This window comes from Oncorhynchus keta, chromosome 15 (genome assembly GCF_023373465.1).
Source record: "Oncorhynchus keta strain PuntledgeMale-10-30-2019 chromosome 15, Oket_V2, whole genome shotgun sequence".
Lineage (NCBI taxonomy): Eukaryota > Metazoa > Chordata > Actinopteri > Salmoniformes > Salmonidae > Oncorhynchus > Oncorhynchus keta.
The window spans coordinates 32,199,531-32,213,387 of record NC_068435.1 but is presented as its reverse complement, the minus strand read 5'-3'; the positions used below and the strand labels follow the sequence as shown (position 1 = coordinate 32,213,387).

The following is a 13,857-nucleotide window of genomic DNA, read 5'->3' as shown; positions in this document are numbered from 1 at the left end:
GTTCCCAATCAGAGACAACAATAGACAGCTGTCCCTGATTGAGAACCATACCCGGCCAAAACTTAGAAACACAAAATCCTAGAAAACAAAACATAGAATGCCCACCCCAAATCACACCCTGACCAAACCAAATAGAGACATAAAAAGGCTCTCTAAGGTCAGGGTGTGACACACGCTCAAGGTCCTAAACGATATCTTAGCTGCCATCGATAAGAAACAATACTGTACAGCCGTATTCATTGACCTGGCCAAGGCTTTCGACTCTGTCAATCACCAAAACCTCATTGGCAGACTCGATTGCCTTGGTTTCTCAAATGATTGCCTCGCCTGGTTCACCAACTACTTCTCAGATAGAGTTCAGTGTTTCAAATTGGAGGGCCTGTTTTTGGGGCGTCTGGCAGTCTCTATGGGGGTGCCACAGGGTTCAATTCTTGTGCCGACTCTATTCTCTGTATACATCAATGATGTTGCTCTTGCTGCTGGTGAGTCTCTGATCCACCTCTACGCAGACGACACCATTCTGTATACTTCTGTCCCTTCTTTGGACACTGTGTTAACAACCCTCCAGACGAGCTTCAATGCCATACAACTCTCCTTCCATGGCCTCCAACTGCTCTTAAATACAAGTAAAAACTAAATGCATACTTTTCAACCGATCGTTGCCCGCACCTGCCCGCCGTCCACCATCACTACTCTGGACGGTTCTGACTTAGAATATGTGGACAACTACAAGTACCTAGGTGTGTGGTTAGACTGTAAACCACACACCTAGGTACTTGTAGGTACCTAGGTACTTGTCATTTACAAAATAGTCTCCAATACCCTATTCAATAAATTGGATGCAGTCTATCACAGTGCCATCTGTTTTGTCACCAAAGCCCCATATACTACCCACCACTGCGACCTGTACGTTCTCGTTGGCTGGCCCTTGCTTCATACAAGTCGCTAAACCCACTGGCTCCAGGTCCTCTACAAGACTTTGCTAGGTAAAGTCCCCTCTTATCTCAGCTCACTGGTCACCATAGCAGCACCCACCTGAAGCACGCGCTCCAGCAGGTATATCTCTCTGGTCACCCCCCAAAACCAATTATTCCTTTGGTCACCCTTCCTTCCAGTTCTCTGCTGCCAAAGACTGGAAAGAACTACAATAATCTCTGAAACTGGAAACACAGCTCACAGATTACTGCACCTGTACATAGCCCATCTATAATTTAGCCCAAACAACTACCTCTTCCCCTACTGTATTTATTTTTCTCCTTTGCACCCCATTATTTTTATTTCTACTTTGCACATTCTTCCACTACAAATCTACCATTCCAGTGTTTTACTTGCTATATTGTATTTACTTCGCCACCATGACCATTTTTTTGCCTTTACCTCCCTTATCTCACCTCATTTGCTCACATCGTATATAGACTTATTTTTCTACTGTATTATTGACTATATGTTTGTTTTACTCCATGTGTAACTCTGTGTTGTTGTTTGTGTCAAACTGCTTTGCTTCATCTTGGCCAGGTCACAATTGTTAATGAGAACTTGTTCTCAACTTGCCTACCTGGTTAAATAAAGGTGAAATACATTTTTTTAAATTCCTGACCAGTAGCGGTGCGTGGATAACATCACTGGGGAAGCCAAGCCAAATCAGTAAAAAAGCCATATTACAACCTATGTTGTGATATTGCGTTGTTTGCTCTATAACCCATTTGTTCATACACCACCATGATATACAATAAGGCCGTGACAACAAAAAGACAACAGTCACACAGTGTCTGAATAAATTCAACTACACATACTATCAGGAATCAAGGTAAGACCCAGATGAAGACTGTCGAAGTAACACTGTTTATTATAGCAAACAGGGGCAGACAAAGACAGGTCAAGGCAGGCAGGGGTCGAATTTCCAGGGTAAGGCTGAGGTACATGACGGTAGGCGGACTCAGGGTCAGGCAGAGTTCAGTAATCCAAGGTACAGGACGGCAGGCAGGCTCAGGCAGAGAGGTTAGGCGGGTGGATACAGGGTCAGGACAGGCAAAGGTCAAAACCGGGAGGACTAGCAAAGCGAGGCTGGGAAACGAAAGGAGCTGACAGGAAAAACGCTGGTAAGCTTGAACGAACAAGACAATCTGTCAACAAACAGACAGAGAACACAGGTACAAATACACAAGGGATATTAGGGAGGATGGGCGACACCTGTAGGGGTGTGGAGACAAGCACAAGGTCATGGGAAACAGATCAGAGCATGACAGGATCCCCCCTCTAGGGACTCCACCTGGCGTTCCACCTGGGCGGATACCTGGTTGACTGGGGTGCCGGCTGCGAAAGTCGGTGATGAAGGCTGGGTCCAAGAATGTTTAGCGAGAACCCTGCACCTCTCCTCCAGGCCATAACCATAACCTTCCCAGTCAACCAGGTACTGGAAACCCCTGCCCCGTGGTCAAACCTCTGGAGGCGTCTCACCATGAACGCTGGCTGGCCCTCGATGACACGGGGGAGGGATGGGCCTAGAAACAGAAGACAAGGGGCAGTCAGACATGGTTTTGACTCTAGAAACAGAAAACGTAGGAAGAATACGGAGGGTACAGGGCAACAGAGGATAAACAGCAGAAGGGCAAATGATCTTGGTGCTGGGGGGACAGGTCTCGGCTTCCGGGGGTGTAGCCGCGGCCCTATAACGATGTGCCAGTGCCTCAGACTTGACCTTCTTGGATACTGGTCGGTGCTACAGAAGGGAAGTGGCAGGTCTCGGCTTCCGGGGGTGTAGCCGCGGCCCTATAGCGATGTGCCAGTGCCTCAGACTTGACCTTCTCGGATACTGGTCGGTGCTACAGAAGGGAAGTGGCCCAGGCCTTACTGAACCCCTCCCGGAGGTCCTGGTAATCTGCGGAGCTGACAGAGTGGTCCAGTGCAATTTTCAAGCCCCCAGGAAGACGTCCCGGGGCAGGCAGAGCTGATTTCAGGCAATGAGTGTGGTAAGACGGGCTCCAGCCCACGATGGCACCAGTAGCCCAGTCAATGGAGGGATTGTGTCGCTGGAGCCAAGAGAATCCCATTACCACAGGGGCCTGCGGAGACTCAACCAGCAGGAATTGGATAGCCTCACTGTGGTTCCCTGACACGCGTAGGCTGATGGGGGTGGTCTGGTGGGTGACTTGGCCTATAGAGCACCCGTTCAGAGAGGTCAGTCAGGCAGGTACAGGGTCAGGACAGGCAAAGGTCAAAACCGGGAGGACTAGCAAAGAGAGGCTGGGAAACGAGTGGACCTGACAGGAAAAATGCTGGTAAGCTTAAATGAACAAGACAAACTGGCAACAAACAGACAGAGAAGACAGGTATAAATACACAGGGGATAATAGGGAAGATGGGCGACACCTGGAGGGGGGTGGCGACAAGCACAAAGACAGGGGAAACAGATCAGGGCTTGACACATACATTTGTTTCATCCCAAAACCATAAATTAACATATGTCCTGTGTCCACAAAGCAAATAGTGCATACCAACAGTTATATCACCTGCAGCATGGTCAAGCAAGTTAATATTTACAGTTTACTAAACAACTACTGATTTAGAACCACAGAGTTACCACAAGTCAGCGCTAAGACAACAGGAGCACTGCCTCTGCTATTCTGGCACCATTTCAACTTAAACATTGAAACATCATCAGATCAACAAGATTATATATGCTTAGTTTAATACACTCAAAACAAACTTAAAGACACCAAAAACGATTTAGTCCAATCAATGTTGCTAAATATCATGTGGCTGTCCATGGTGCTGATTCGTCTGTGTTGGTTTGTGTGTGTGTGTGTGTGTGTGTGTGTGTGTGTGTGTGTGTGTGTGTGTGTGTGTGTGTGTGTGTGTGTGTGTGTGTGTGTGTGTGTGTGTGTGTGTGTGTGTGTGTGTGTAAGTAAATAAGTAATACAAAAACTGTTGACTGACCCTACTTGTAGACTAGTTGAACGCCAATGCCATCCTCCTCTCTTTCATGTTGGCAAAACGGTCTATGGCTCTGTCATACACGCTTTTAGTTTTTGTTGTGATAGGCTACTTAGCTAAAATACTTGCTAGCCTCAATTCCTCACATGGGCAACAATGAACCATCTAAGTTAATTAGCTAGTTAATGTGAGCCTACTAGGCAACATCTAGGCTACATATTCAACTTCAATCGTCTCAGGCCAGTGGCACAACATATTAATTTATGGTTAGATCAGAATCTCCGTCATAATCATTGGCCTGTACAGAGAATTAAGTAAAAAACAGAAGTTCAGATCCCCATCTCCATCCATGGCTTAGGAAAGGGACAATTTAGCAAGCTAGCTACTGCAGAACATCAACACCAGCAGACCAGAAACAGACACGCTTTTCTGACAATGATGTTTTGCAAAGGAAGTGATTTGATTGGTCTGAAGCCTAATCCAAACTGTCCTCCCTTGGAAGGTGCTTTGCTGCACCAGGACAACCCACAGTTGAGCTCAGCTCAATGCTGATTGGCTAATTATTTTATAATGTTTTTAATCAAGGGTGGCCAAATGCTTGCAGGCATCAATCAATCAAATGCTACGGCGGCAAACATGTCAAGACGAATTACTAAAAAATGAAAAGCTGAAAATGAAAAGCTGAAATGTCTTGAGTCAATAAGTATACAATCCCTAAATAACTTCAGCAGTTATTAACATTTGCTTAACAAGTCACATTAGTTGCATGTAATTATCTGTTAGGAACCCTTGCTTGAGCAGTGAAATTCAAACCAATATTCAACCACAAAGACCAGGGAGGTTTTCCAATGCCTCGCAAAGAAGGGCACCTATTGGTAGATCGGTAAAAATAAAAATAGTAGGCATTGAATATCCTTTTGAGCCTGGTGAAGTTATTAATTACACTTCGGATGGTGTATCAATACACCCAGTTACTACAAAGATATAGGTGTCCTTCCTAACTCTGTTGCCAGAGAGGAAGGAAACCGCTCAGGGATTTCACCGTGAGGCCAATGGTGACATTAAAACAGTTACAAAGTTTAATGGCTATGATAGGACAAAACTGAGGATGGATCAACAACACTGTAGTTACTCCACAATACAAACCTAAATGACAGAGTGAAAAGAAGGAAGCTTGTACAGAATAAACATTTTCCAAAACGTGCATCCTGTTTGCAATAAGGCACTAGAGTAAAACTGCAAAAAATGTGTGTCCTGAATAGAAAGCGTTATGCTTGGGGCAAATCCAACACAACACATCACTGAGTACCACTCTTCATATTTTCAAGCATGGTGGTGGCTGCATCATGTTATAGGTATGCTTGTCATCGGCAAAGATTGAGGAGTTTTTTTAGGATGAAAAGAAACAGAATAGAGCCAAGCACAGGCAACATCTTAGAGAAAAACCTGGTTCAATCTGCTTTCCAACAGACACTGGGAGACAAATTCATCTTTCAGCAGGACAATAACCTAAAACATAAGGCTAAATATACACTGGAGTTGCTTACCAAGATGACATTGAATGTTCCTGAGGAGCCTAGTTACAGTTTTGACTTAAATCAGCTTGAAATTTTATGGCAAGACTTGAAAATGGCTGTCTAGCAACTTGACAGAGCTTGAATTGAATTTTTATAAGAATAATGTGCAAATATTGTACAATCCAGGTGTGCAAAGCCGGTTTGTGTCAAGAACTGCAACATTGCTGGGTTTTTCACGCACAACATTCTTGTTTGTATCAAGAATGGTCCACCACCCAAAGGACATCCAGCCAACTGCCACGACTGTGGGAAGCATTGGAGTCGACATGGGCCAGCATCCCTGTGGAACGCTTTCGAAACCTTGTAGAGTCCATTCCCCGACGAAGTGAGGCTGTTCTGAGGGCAAAAGGGGGTACAACTCAATATTAGGAAGGTGTTGATAATGTTTGGTATATTCCGTGTAAATTATAATTCAATGTACACCACTTCCGCCCCAAAACCCCTTATAAACCACACTGTTTATTAACCGTTGATCCCACTGGAAAACATGTATTCAATATTTTATTCTGAATCTGATCATGTATTTCTATCTGCAGAATACTGGCAACAGCAGGGGCCCACATGAACATACCAGTGGATCTGCGGACCCTGAGGGCGGTGAGAGTCCTGAGGCCTCTTAAATTGGTCTCTGGGATCCCCAGTGAGTACAGTCAATATCTACCAGCATATCAATATAATTTACAGTGTCATAATACCTCAATATGTACCTTACTATAATGTCTAATTCTCAGAGGCAATCAGACATGAACTCTTCACATGTGTGTGTGTGTTTTTTAAATTGATTTCATCATCAGGCTTGCAGATCGTGCTGAAGTCCATCATGAAGGCCATGGTGCCCCTGCTCCAGATCGGTCTGCTCTTGTTCTTTGCCATTCTTATGTTCGCCATCATCGGCCTGGAGTTCTACAGCGGGAAGCTCCACCACACCTGTCTACCTACTGCTGACATCCTGGGTAGTTATTAAGAACATCTTCATACTGCTAATCTTTTACCTGACAGCTTCATGAGGACCCGACTGTCCCATCTAAACAGTGGTGGAAAAAATACCCAATTGTCATAGTTGAGTTAAAGTAAATATACCTTATTAGAAAATGACTCAAGTAAAAATGAAAGTCACCCAGTAAAATACTACTTCAGTAAAAGTGTAAAATTATTTGGTTTTAAACATACTTAAGTATCAAAAGTAATGATTTAAATCATTTCACAATCCTTATATTAAGCAAACCAGACTGCACAATAACAAAAAATATATACTGTATATATATACTTAGGGATAGCCAGGGCCATACTCCAACACGTCGACAATAATTTTCAAACAAAGTGTTTATTGAGTCTGCCAGTTCAGAGGCAGTTAATCAAATCAAATCAAACTTGATTTGCCACATGTGCCGAATAAAACAAGCGTAGACTTTACCGTGAAATGCTTACTTACAAGCCATTAATCAACAGTGCAGTTCAAGAAGAATAAAATATTTACAAAGTAGGCTAAAATAAAAAGTAATTATAAAAAGTAACACAACAATAACAAGGCTATATACAGGGGGCACCGGTACGAGTCAGTGTGCAGGGGTACAGGCTAGTTGAGGTAATCTGTACATGTAGGTGGGGGCTCGGTGACTATGCAAAGGTAACAAACAGCGAGTAGTAGTAGTAGCAGCAGTGTACAACAGGGGGGGTGTCAATGTAAATTGTCCGGTGGGGATTTTTATGAATTTTTCAGCAATCTAATGGCTTGGGGGTAGAAGCTGTTGAGGAGTCTTTTGGTCCTAGACGTGGCGCTCCGGTACCGCTTGCCATGCGGTTGCAGAGAAAACAGTCTATAACTTCGGTGACTGGAGTCTCTGACAATTTTATGGGGATTTGAGGATCTGGGGGCCCATGTCAAATCTTTTCAGTCTTCTGAGGGGGAAAAGGTTTTGTCGTGCCCTCTTCACAACTGTCTTGGTATGTTTGGACCATGATAGTTTGTTGGTGATGTGGACACCAAGGAACTTGAAACTCTCAACCCGCTCCACTACAGCCCCATCAATTTTAATGGGGTCTGTTCAGCCCTCTTTTTCCTGTAAACGACCCTGAGGGGCCCGAGTGTTGTGGTCCTTCTGTAGCTCAGTTGGTAGAGCATGGCGCTTGTAACGCCAGGGTAGTGGGTTCGATTCCCGGGACCACCCATACGTAGAATGTATGCACACATGACTGTAAGTCGCTTTGGATAAAAGCGTCCGCTAAATGGCATATATTATTATTATTATTAAGGATTAGTGTGGCAGACATGTTGTTGCCTACTCTTACCACCTGGGGGCAGCCCGTCAGGAAGTCCAGGATTCAGTTGCAGATGGAGGTGTTTAGTCCTAGGGTCCTTAGCTTAGTGATGAGCTTCATGGGCACTATGGTGTTGAACGCTGAGCTGTAGTTGATGAACAGCATTCTTACATAGATGTTCCTTTTGTCCAGGTGAGAAAGGGCGGTGTGGAGTGCGATTGAGATTGCGTCATCTATGGATCTGTTGGTGCTGTATGCGAATTGGAGTGGGTCTAAGGTGTCCGGGGGAATGCTGTTGATGTGATCCAGGACCAGCCTTTCAAAGCACTTCATGACAACCGATGTGAGTGCAACGGGGCAGTAATCATTTAGGCAGGTTACCTTCTCTTCCTTGGGCACAGTGACTATGGTGGTCTGCTTGAAACATTATTACAGACTCAGTCAGGGAGAGGTTGAAAATGTCAGTGAAGACACTTGACAGCATGCTATGAATACATGTCCTGGTAATCCGTCTGGCCCAGCGGCTTTGTGAATGTTGACCTGTTTAAAAAGGTTTTGTTCACATCGGCTACCGAGAGCGTTATCACACAGTCATCCAGAACAGCTGGTGCTGTCGTGCATGCTTCAGTGTTGCTTGCCTCGAAGCGAGCATAAAAGGTATTTAGCTCGTCTGGTAGGCTCGCGTCACTGGGAAGCTCGTGTCTGGGTTTCCCTTTGTAGTCCGTAATAGTTTCCAAGCCCTGCCACATCCGACGAGCGTCAGAGCCAGTGTAGTAGGATTCAATCTTAATCCTGTACGCTTTGCTTATTTGATGGTTCGTCTGAGGGCAGAGCAGGATTTATTATAAGCATCCGGATTAGTCTCCCGCGCCTTGTAAGCGGCAGCTCTAGCCTTTAACTCGATGCAGATTTTGCCTGTAATCCATGGTTTCTGGTTGGGTTACAGTCACTTTGGGGATGACGTCATTGATGCACTTATTGATGAAGCCGATGACTGAGGTGATGTATTCCTCAATGCCATTGGATGAATCCCAGAACATCATTTTTTTTGTGAGAATGTAAAACGTCAGGCATGTTCTTCGACGCCGTCTTTTCAAAAAAGGATGACCAGGGATGTTCTCTTGATAAGTGCATGAATTGGATAATTTTTCTGTCCTGTTAAGCATTCAAAATAGAACAAGGACTTTGTGGTGTCAGAGAAAATGTATGGAGTAAAAAGTTAATTATTTTCTTTAGGAAAAACTATAAATAGTCAAAACTATAAATAGTAAAGTAAAGTACTGATACACCAATGCATCTGACCCTACTCGACAAAAAAATAATATATATTTTGTTTTTATTTACACAGTCATGTTTCAAACTGCTTGTTCTAACTAGTGTACTGTACTTACAGGCTTTTAATGTGCACACATTTGTAAGGTGATGGCATGGGGCAAACATTATTCATGTTTGTGAGTGAACGTTATTTATAATAAGGGTTACATGGAGAAAATTTGACCGCTGAAATGAAAATGGATGGCCCTCCCTTCAGCAAAATATATTTCACTTCAACCCTCCCTGAACGCTTACAAAATAAACAGGTCACCTTATACCGCAAATAATAATGAAAAAGTGGATAGCAGAGAACATGTCTACCATTTACCCTGACTTCTTAGACAGACCAGAGCCTTAGATATGCAGTTTTATAAATGATGATATGATGATATGGCAATGCAGGAATTTTGATAGCTTACAGGGCTGCGGGCCAGAAGGTTGTGGGTTCGCAGACCACCATGGACAATAATAGGAGTGGAAAGATCTCCTTTATAGTAAAAACATTACATGAATCTATCGTTGTATTTGCAGGTCCGAGAAAAAATGGCCTTTTATAAAAAATGTCACGCAATTGTACTTGTATTTGACATATTAGCTGAATCGTTTTTTAATACCACACAAGTCATTGAAATGACAGGCTAAGAATGGACAGAGAGATAAAACCTATGTGTTCATCATGTAAAATCAGTGTGTCTTGTTTGCAACCAAACTGTCCTTGTTTTCAAATAATTCAATCTGAGACATCATTAGGAATCTATGCATGGTGCTTTCAAAAGTTAGGCCTACCTTTCCACCCCAGACAGAGTAAGCCTACCAATGCAGAAAAATTACAGCTTTAACTACTGGCTACTTTTCTTCCATGGCTTAACCAACGAGAGAAGGTCACAAGTGTTTCCTTAAAAAGCTGTCTGAGTTTAACATCTTCTATTGTACAGAAAGTGAACAGCTTAATCAATTGATTGTAACGTCCGTCGTTAAGACCAAGGTGCAGCGTGGTATGCATACATTTTCTTTCATTTTAAATGTTCCACCAAAAAAACAATAAACAACTCAACGAACGTAAAGCTAGGAGTGCAACACATGCAACACAAAAAGACAAGGTCCCACAACAGAAGGTGGGAAAAAGGGCTGCCTAAGTATGATCCCCAATCAGAGACAACGATAGACAGCTGCTTCTGATTGGGAACCATACTCGGCCAACAAAGAAATATAAACATATATTTCTCACACTAGTCACACCCCCTCCAAAGGTGCGGACTCCTGGCCGCAAACCTGAACCTATAGGGGAGGGTCCAGGTGGGCATCTACCCTCGGTGGTGGCTCCGGTTCGGGACGTAACCCCCGCTCCCTACGCTGATCCCTCCGCTTCTGTGGAACCGGACCGTGGATCGTCGCAGGAGACTCAGGACCGTGAATCGTTGCTGGAGGAACCGGACCGTGGATCATCACTGGAGGTTCTGAACTGGGAACCACCGCTGAAGGCTCCGGACTGCAGATCGTTGCCAGAGGCTCCGGACTGCAGATCGTCGCCGGAGACTCCGGACTGGGAACCCCCCGCTGGAGGCTCTAGACTGCAGCTCGTCGCTGAAGACTCTGGACTGCGGATCGTCGCTGGAGGCTACGGACTGGGAACCCCCGCTGGAGGCTCTGGACTGCAGCTTGTCGCTGAAGACTCTGGGCTGCGGATCGTCGCTGGAGGCTACGGACTGCGGACCGTTGCTGGAGGCTCCGGACTGCGGACCGTCCATGGAGGCTCCGGACTGGGGACTGTCGCTGGATGCTCCGGACTGGGGACCTTCGCTGGAGGCTCCGGACTGCGGACTGTCGCTGCAGGCTCCTTGCCATGGATCTTCACTACAGGCTCCGTGCCATGGATCATCACTGGAGGCTTCGTGCCATGGATCATCACTGGAGGCTTTGTACGTGAAGCCTGTTGCGGGGAGCTGTCACAACACGTCCCGGCTAGATACCCACTTTAGTTCGGTGAGTGTGGAGAGCTGGCACGGGAAGCACTGGGCTATGAAGGCGCACTGGAGGCATAGTGCATAGAGCCGGCACAGGATATGCTGGGCCGTGGAGACGCACTGGAGGTCTGGAGCGTAGAGCTGGCACAACGTGTCCTGGCTGAATCCCCCCTGTAGCACGGCAAGTGCAGGGAACTTGAACAGGCCGCACTGGGTTGTGCTGGCGAACTGGGAATACCGTGCGTAGAGCTGGCGTAGGATATTCTGGACCGAAGAGACGCACCGGAGGCCAGGAGCGCTGAGCCGTCACAATCCGTCCTGGCTGAATGCCCACTCTAGGACGGCAACTGCGGGGAGCTTGCACAGAGCGCACTGGGCTGTGGATGCGCTCTGAAGGCATGGTGCGCAGAACCGGATAACACGATGCTTGACCGGCCACTCGTTCCCCATGGTAAGCACAGGGTGTTGGCTCAGGTCTGAACCCTGACTCCACCAATCTCCCCGTGTGGCCCCCCAACATTTTTTGGGGGGCTGCCTCTCGTGCTTGCTTCGTTGAGCTATCTTCTCGTATCGTCGCCGTTCCGCTTTCGCTGCCTCTATCTCCTCCTTCGGACGGCGATACTCCCTGGCCCTTGTCCAGGGTCCTGCTCCCTCCAGGATTTCCTCCCAGGTCCAGTCCTCCTGACCACGCTGCTTGGTCTGTTGGTGGTGGGATCTTCTGTAACGTCCGTCGTTAAATGAAGACCAAGGTGCAGCGTGGTAGGCATACATTTTCTTTCATTTTAAATGCTCCACCAAAAAAACAATAAACAACTCAACAAACGTAAAGCTAGGAGTGCAACACATGCAACACGAAAAGACAAGATCCCACAACAGATCCCCAAGATCCCAGTATGATCCCCAATCAGAGACAATGATAGACAGCTGCCTCTGATTGGGAACCATACTCGGCCAACAAAGAAATATTAGCATAGATTTCCCACCCTAGTCACACTCTGACCAACCAAATAGAGAATTTAAAGGCTCTCTAAGGTCAGGGCGTGACATTGATAGTGACATAATTAGATTATTTCCCATGCAAAGTAAGCCTGTGAATGTCAAAAAAAACGAAACAGTGATATCCCCATATGCATATTTTCCGGGTATTTTAGAGCTTGTTTCTAGCATAAAGCATTGCGGATCAAAGCGCTCTTATAGATCACTTTATATAATCAGATCCGTTTTATTTTCCTCAAAATCTTAAACTAACAAGCCGTAGGCCTGTGCTTTTTTGTTTGTTGCCATTTTCTTGAATAAAAGGTAGGCCTATGGCATACCCTCTCATACCCCCACAATTCGAGTTTTGGTTTTAACTTAAGAGTCAATTGTTGCACCAGTGCGTCAATCTAAATTAAATAACCAAAAAATACCTATCAAATCTGTTTTTTTTAAGCTAGAGATATCTGTTTTTTTTAAGCTAGAGATATCTGTTTTTTAAAGCTAGAGATATCTGTTTTTTTAAGCTAGAGATATCTGTTTTTTAAAGCTAGAGATATCTGTTTTTTTAAGCTAGAGATATCTGTTTTTTAAAGCTAGAGATATCTGTTTTTTTAAGCTAGAGATATCTGTTTTTTAAAGCTAGAGATATCTGTTTTTTTAAGCTAGAGATATCTGTTTTTTTAAGCTAGAGATATCTGTTTTTTAAAGCTAGAGATATCTGTTTTTTTAAGCTAGAGATATCTGTTTTTTAAAGCTAGAGATATCTGTTTTTTTAAGCTAGAGATATGTTTTTTTAAGCTAGAGATATCTGTTTTTTAAAGCTAGAGATATCTGTTTTTTTTAAGCTAGAGATATCTGTTTTTTTAAGCTAGAGATATCTGTTTTTTTAAGCTAGAGATATCTGTTTTTTAAAGCTAGAGATATCTGTTTTTTTAAGCTAGAGATATCTGTTTTTTTAAGCTAGAGATATCTGTTTTTTTAAGCTAGAGATATCTGTTTTTTAAAGCTAGAGATATCTGTTTTTTAAAGCTAGAGATATCTGTTTTTTTAAGCTAGAGATATCTGTTTTTTAAAGCTAGAGATATCTGTTTTTTAAAGCTAGAGATATCTGTTTTTTTAAGCTAGAGATATCTGTTTTTTTAAGCTAGAGATATCTGTTTTTTTAAGCTAGAGATATCTGTTTTTTAAAGCTAGAGATATCTGTTGTTTAAAGCTAGAGATATCTGTTTTTTTTTGCTTTGGCAACTCACGTAAACGTCTGTAGCGTCGGAACGGTTTGACCTATAAATTATTATGACCACTCTCTAAAGGGGAGACCGTCACGAACACTATGGTGTTGTCAGTTTTGACTTGTCTGAAGTGTGTACGGTTGATGTTCCAACTTCTGTTTGGTAACGTCCGAACTGTTTGGGCTACAAACTAATGGGAACATGATGGTGTTCTCCGTTTTCATCTACAACCCCCAAAAGTGTAACAGGACTCATCTGAAGGTACCGGTTTAAAAAAAAAACAAATGGAAGTATGAAGGTAGTTAAATATGTGTAAAAAGAATAATATATATATATATCCTAAGTTTTTTTATATCTCCTAGATTTAGGACAGACACTTCAAAACCTTATTTCTTATGATTTAGTTTTTGGTTGTTTTTGCATTCAATGTGTTATTCTATGTGTTTCTATCGACTTTGGTAGTAAAGGCCCAAAGAAAAAGTATGTTTTTTTTTATAACTTAAGGGGTCCAACAATTCAAAACCAAACAGCTAAATGATCCATAGTATAACCATCTTAAAACAATTCCATATGTCAGCTTAGCAACCCTACCTCCTCCTCCAA

The 13,857-nt window shown here is 43.9% G+C and overlaps 1 protein-coding gene across 1 annotated transcript in view; it reads left to right on the top strand.

Moving 5' to 3' along the window:
- Nucleotides 1-13,857, top strand: part of LOC118395224 (voltage-dependent R-type calcium channel subunit alpha-1E-like) — a 103,776-nt gene that overhangs the window by 49,042 nt on the left and 40,877 nt on the right. Inside the window, exons 6-7 of the mRNA XM_052464262.1 lie at nucleotides 6,047-6,150; nucleotides 6,305-6,463. Coding sequence (XP_052320222.1) covers nucleotides 6,047-6,150; nucleotides 6,305-6,463 — 263 coding nt within the window. The remainder of the gene's footprint in view (nucleotides 1-6,046; nucleotides 6,151-6,304; nucleotides 6,464-13,857) is intronic.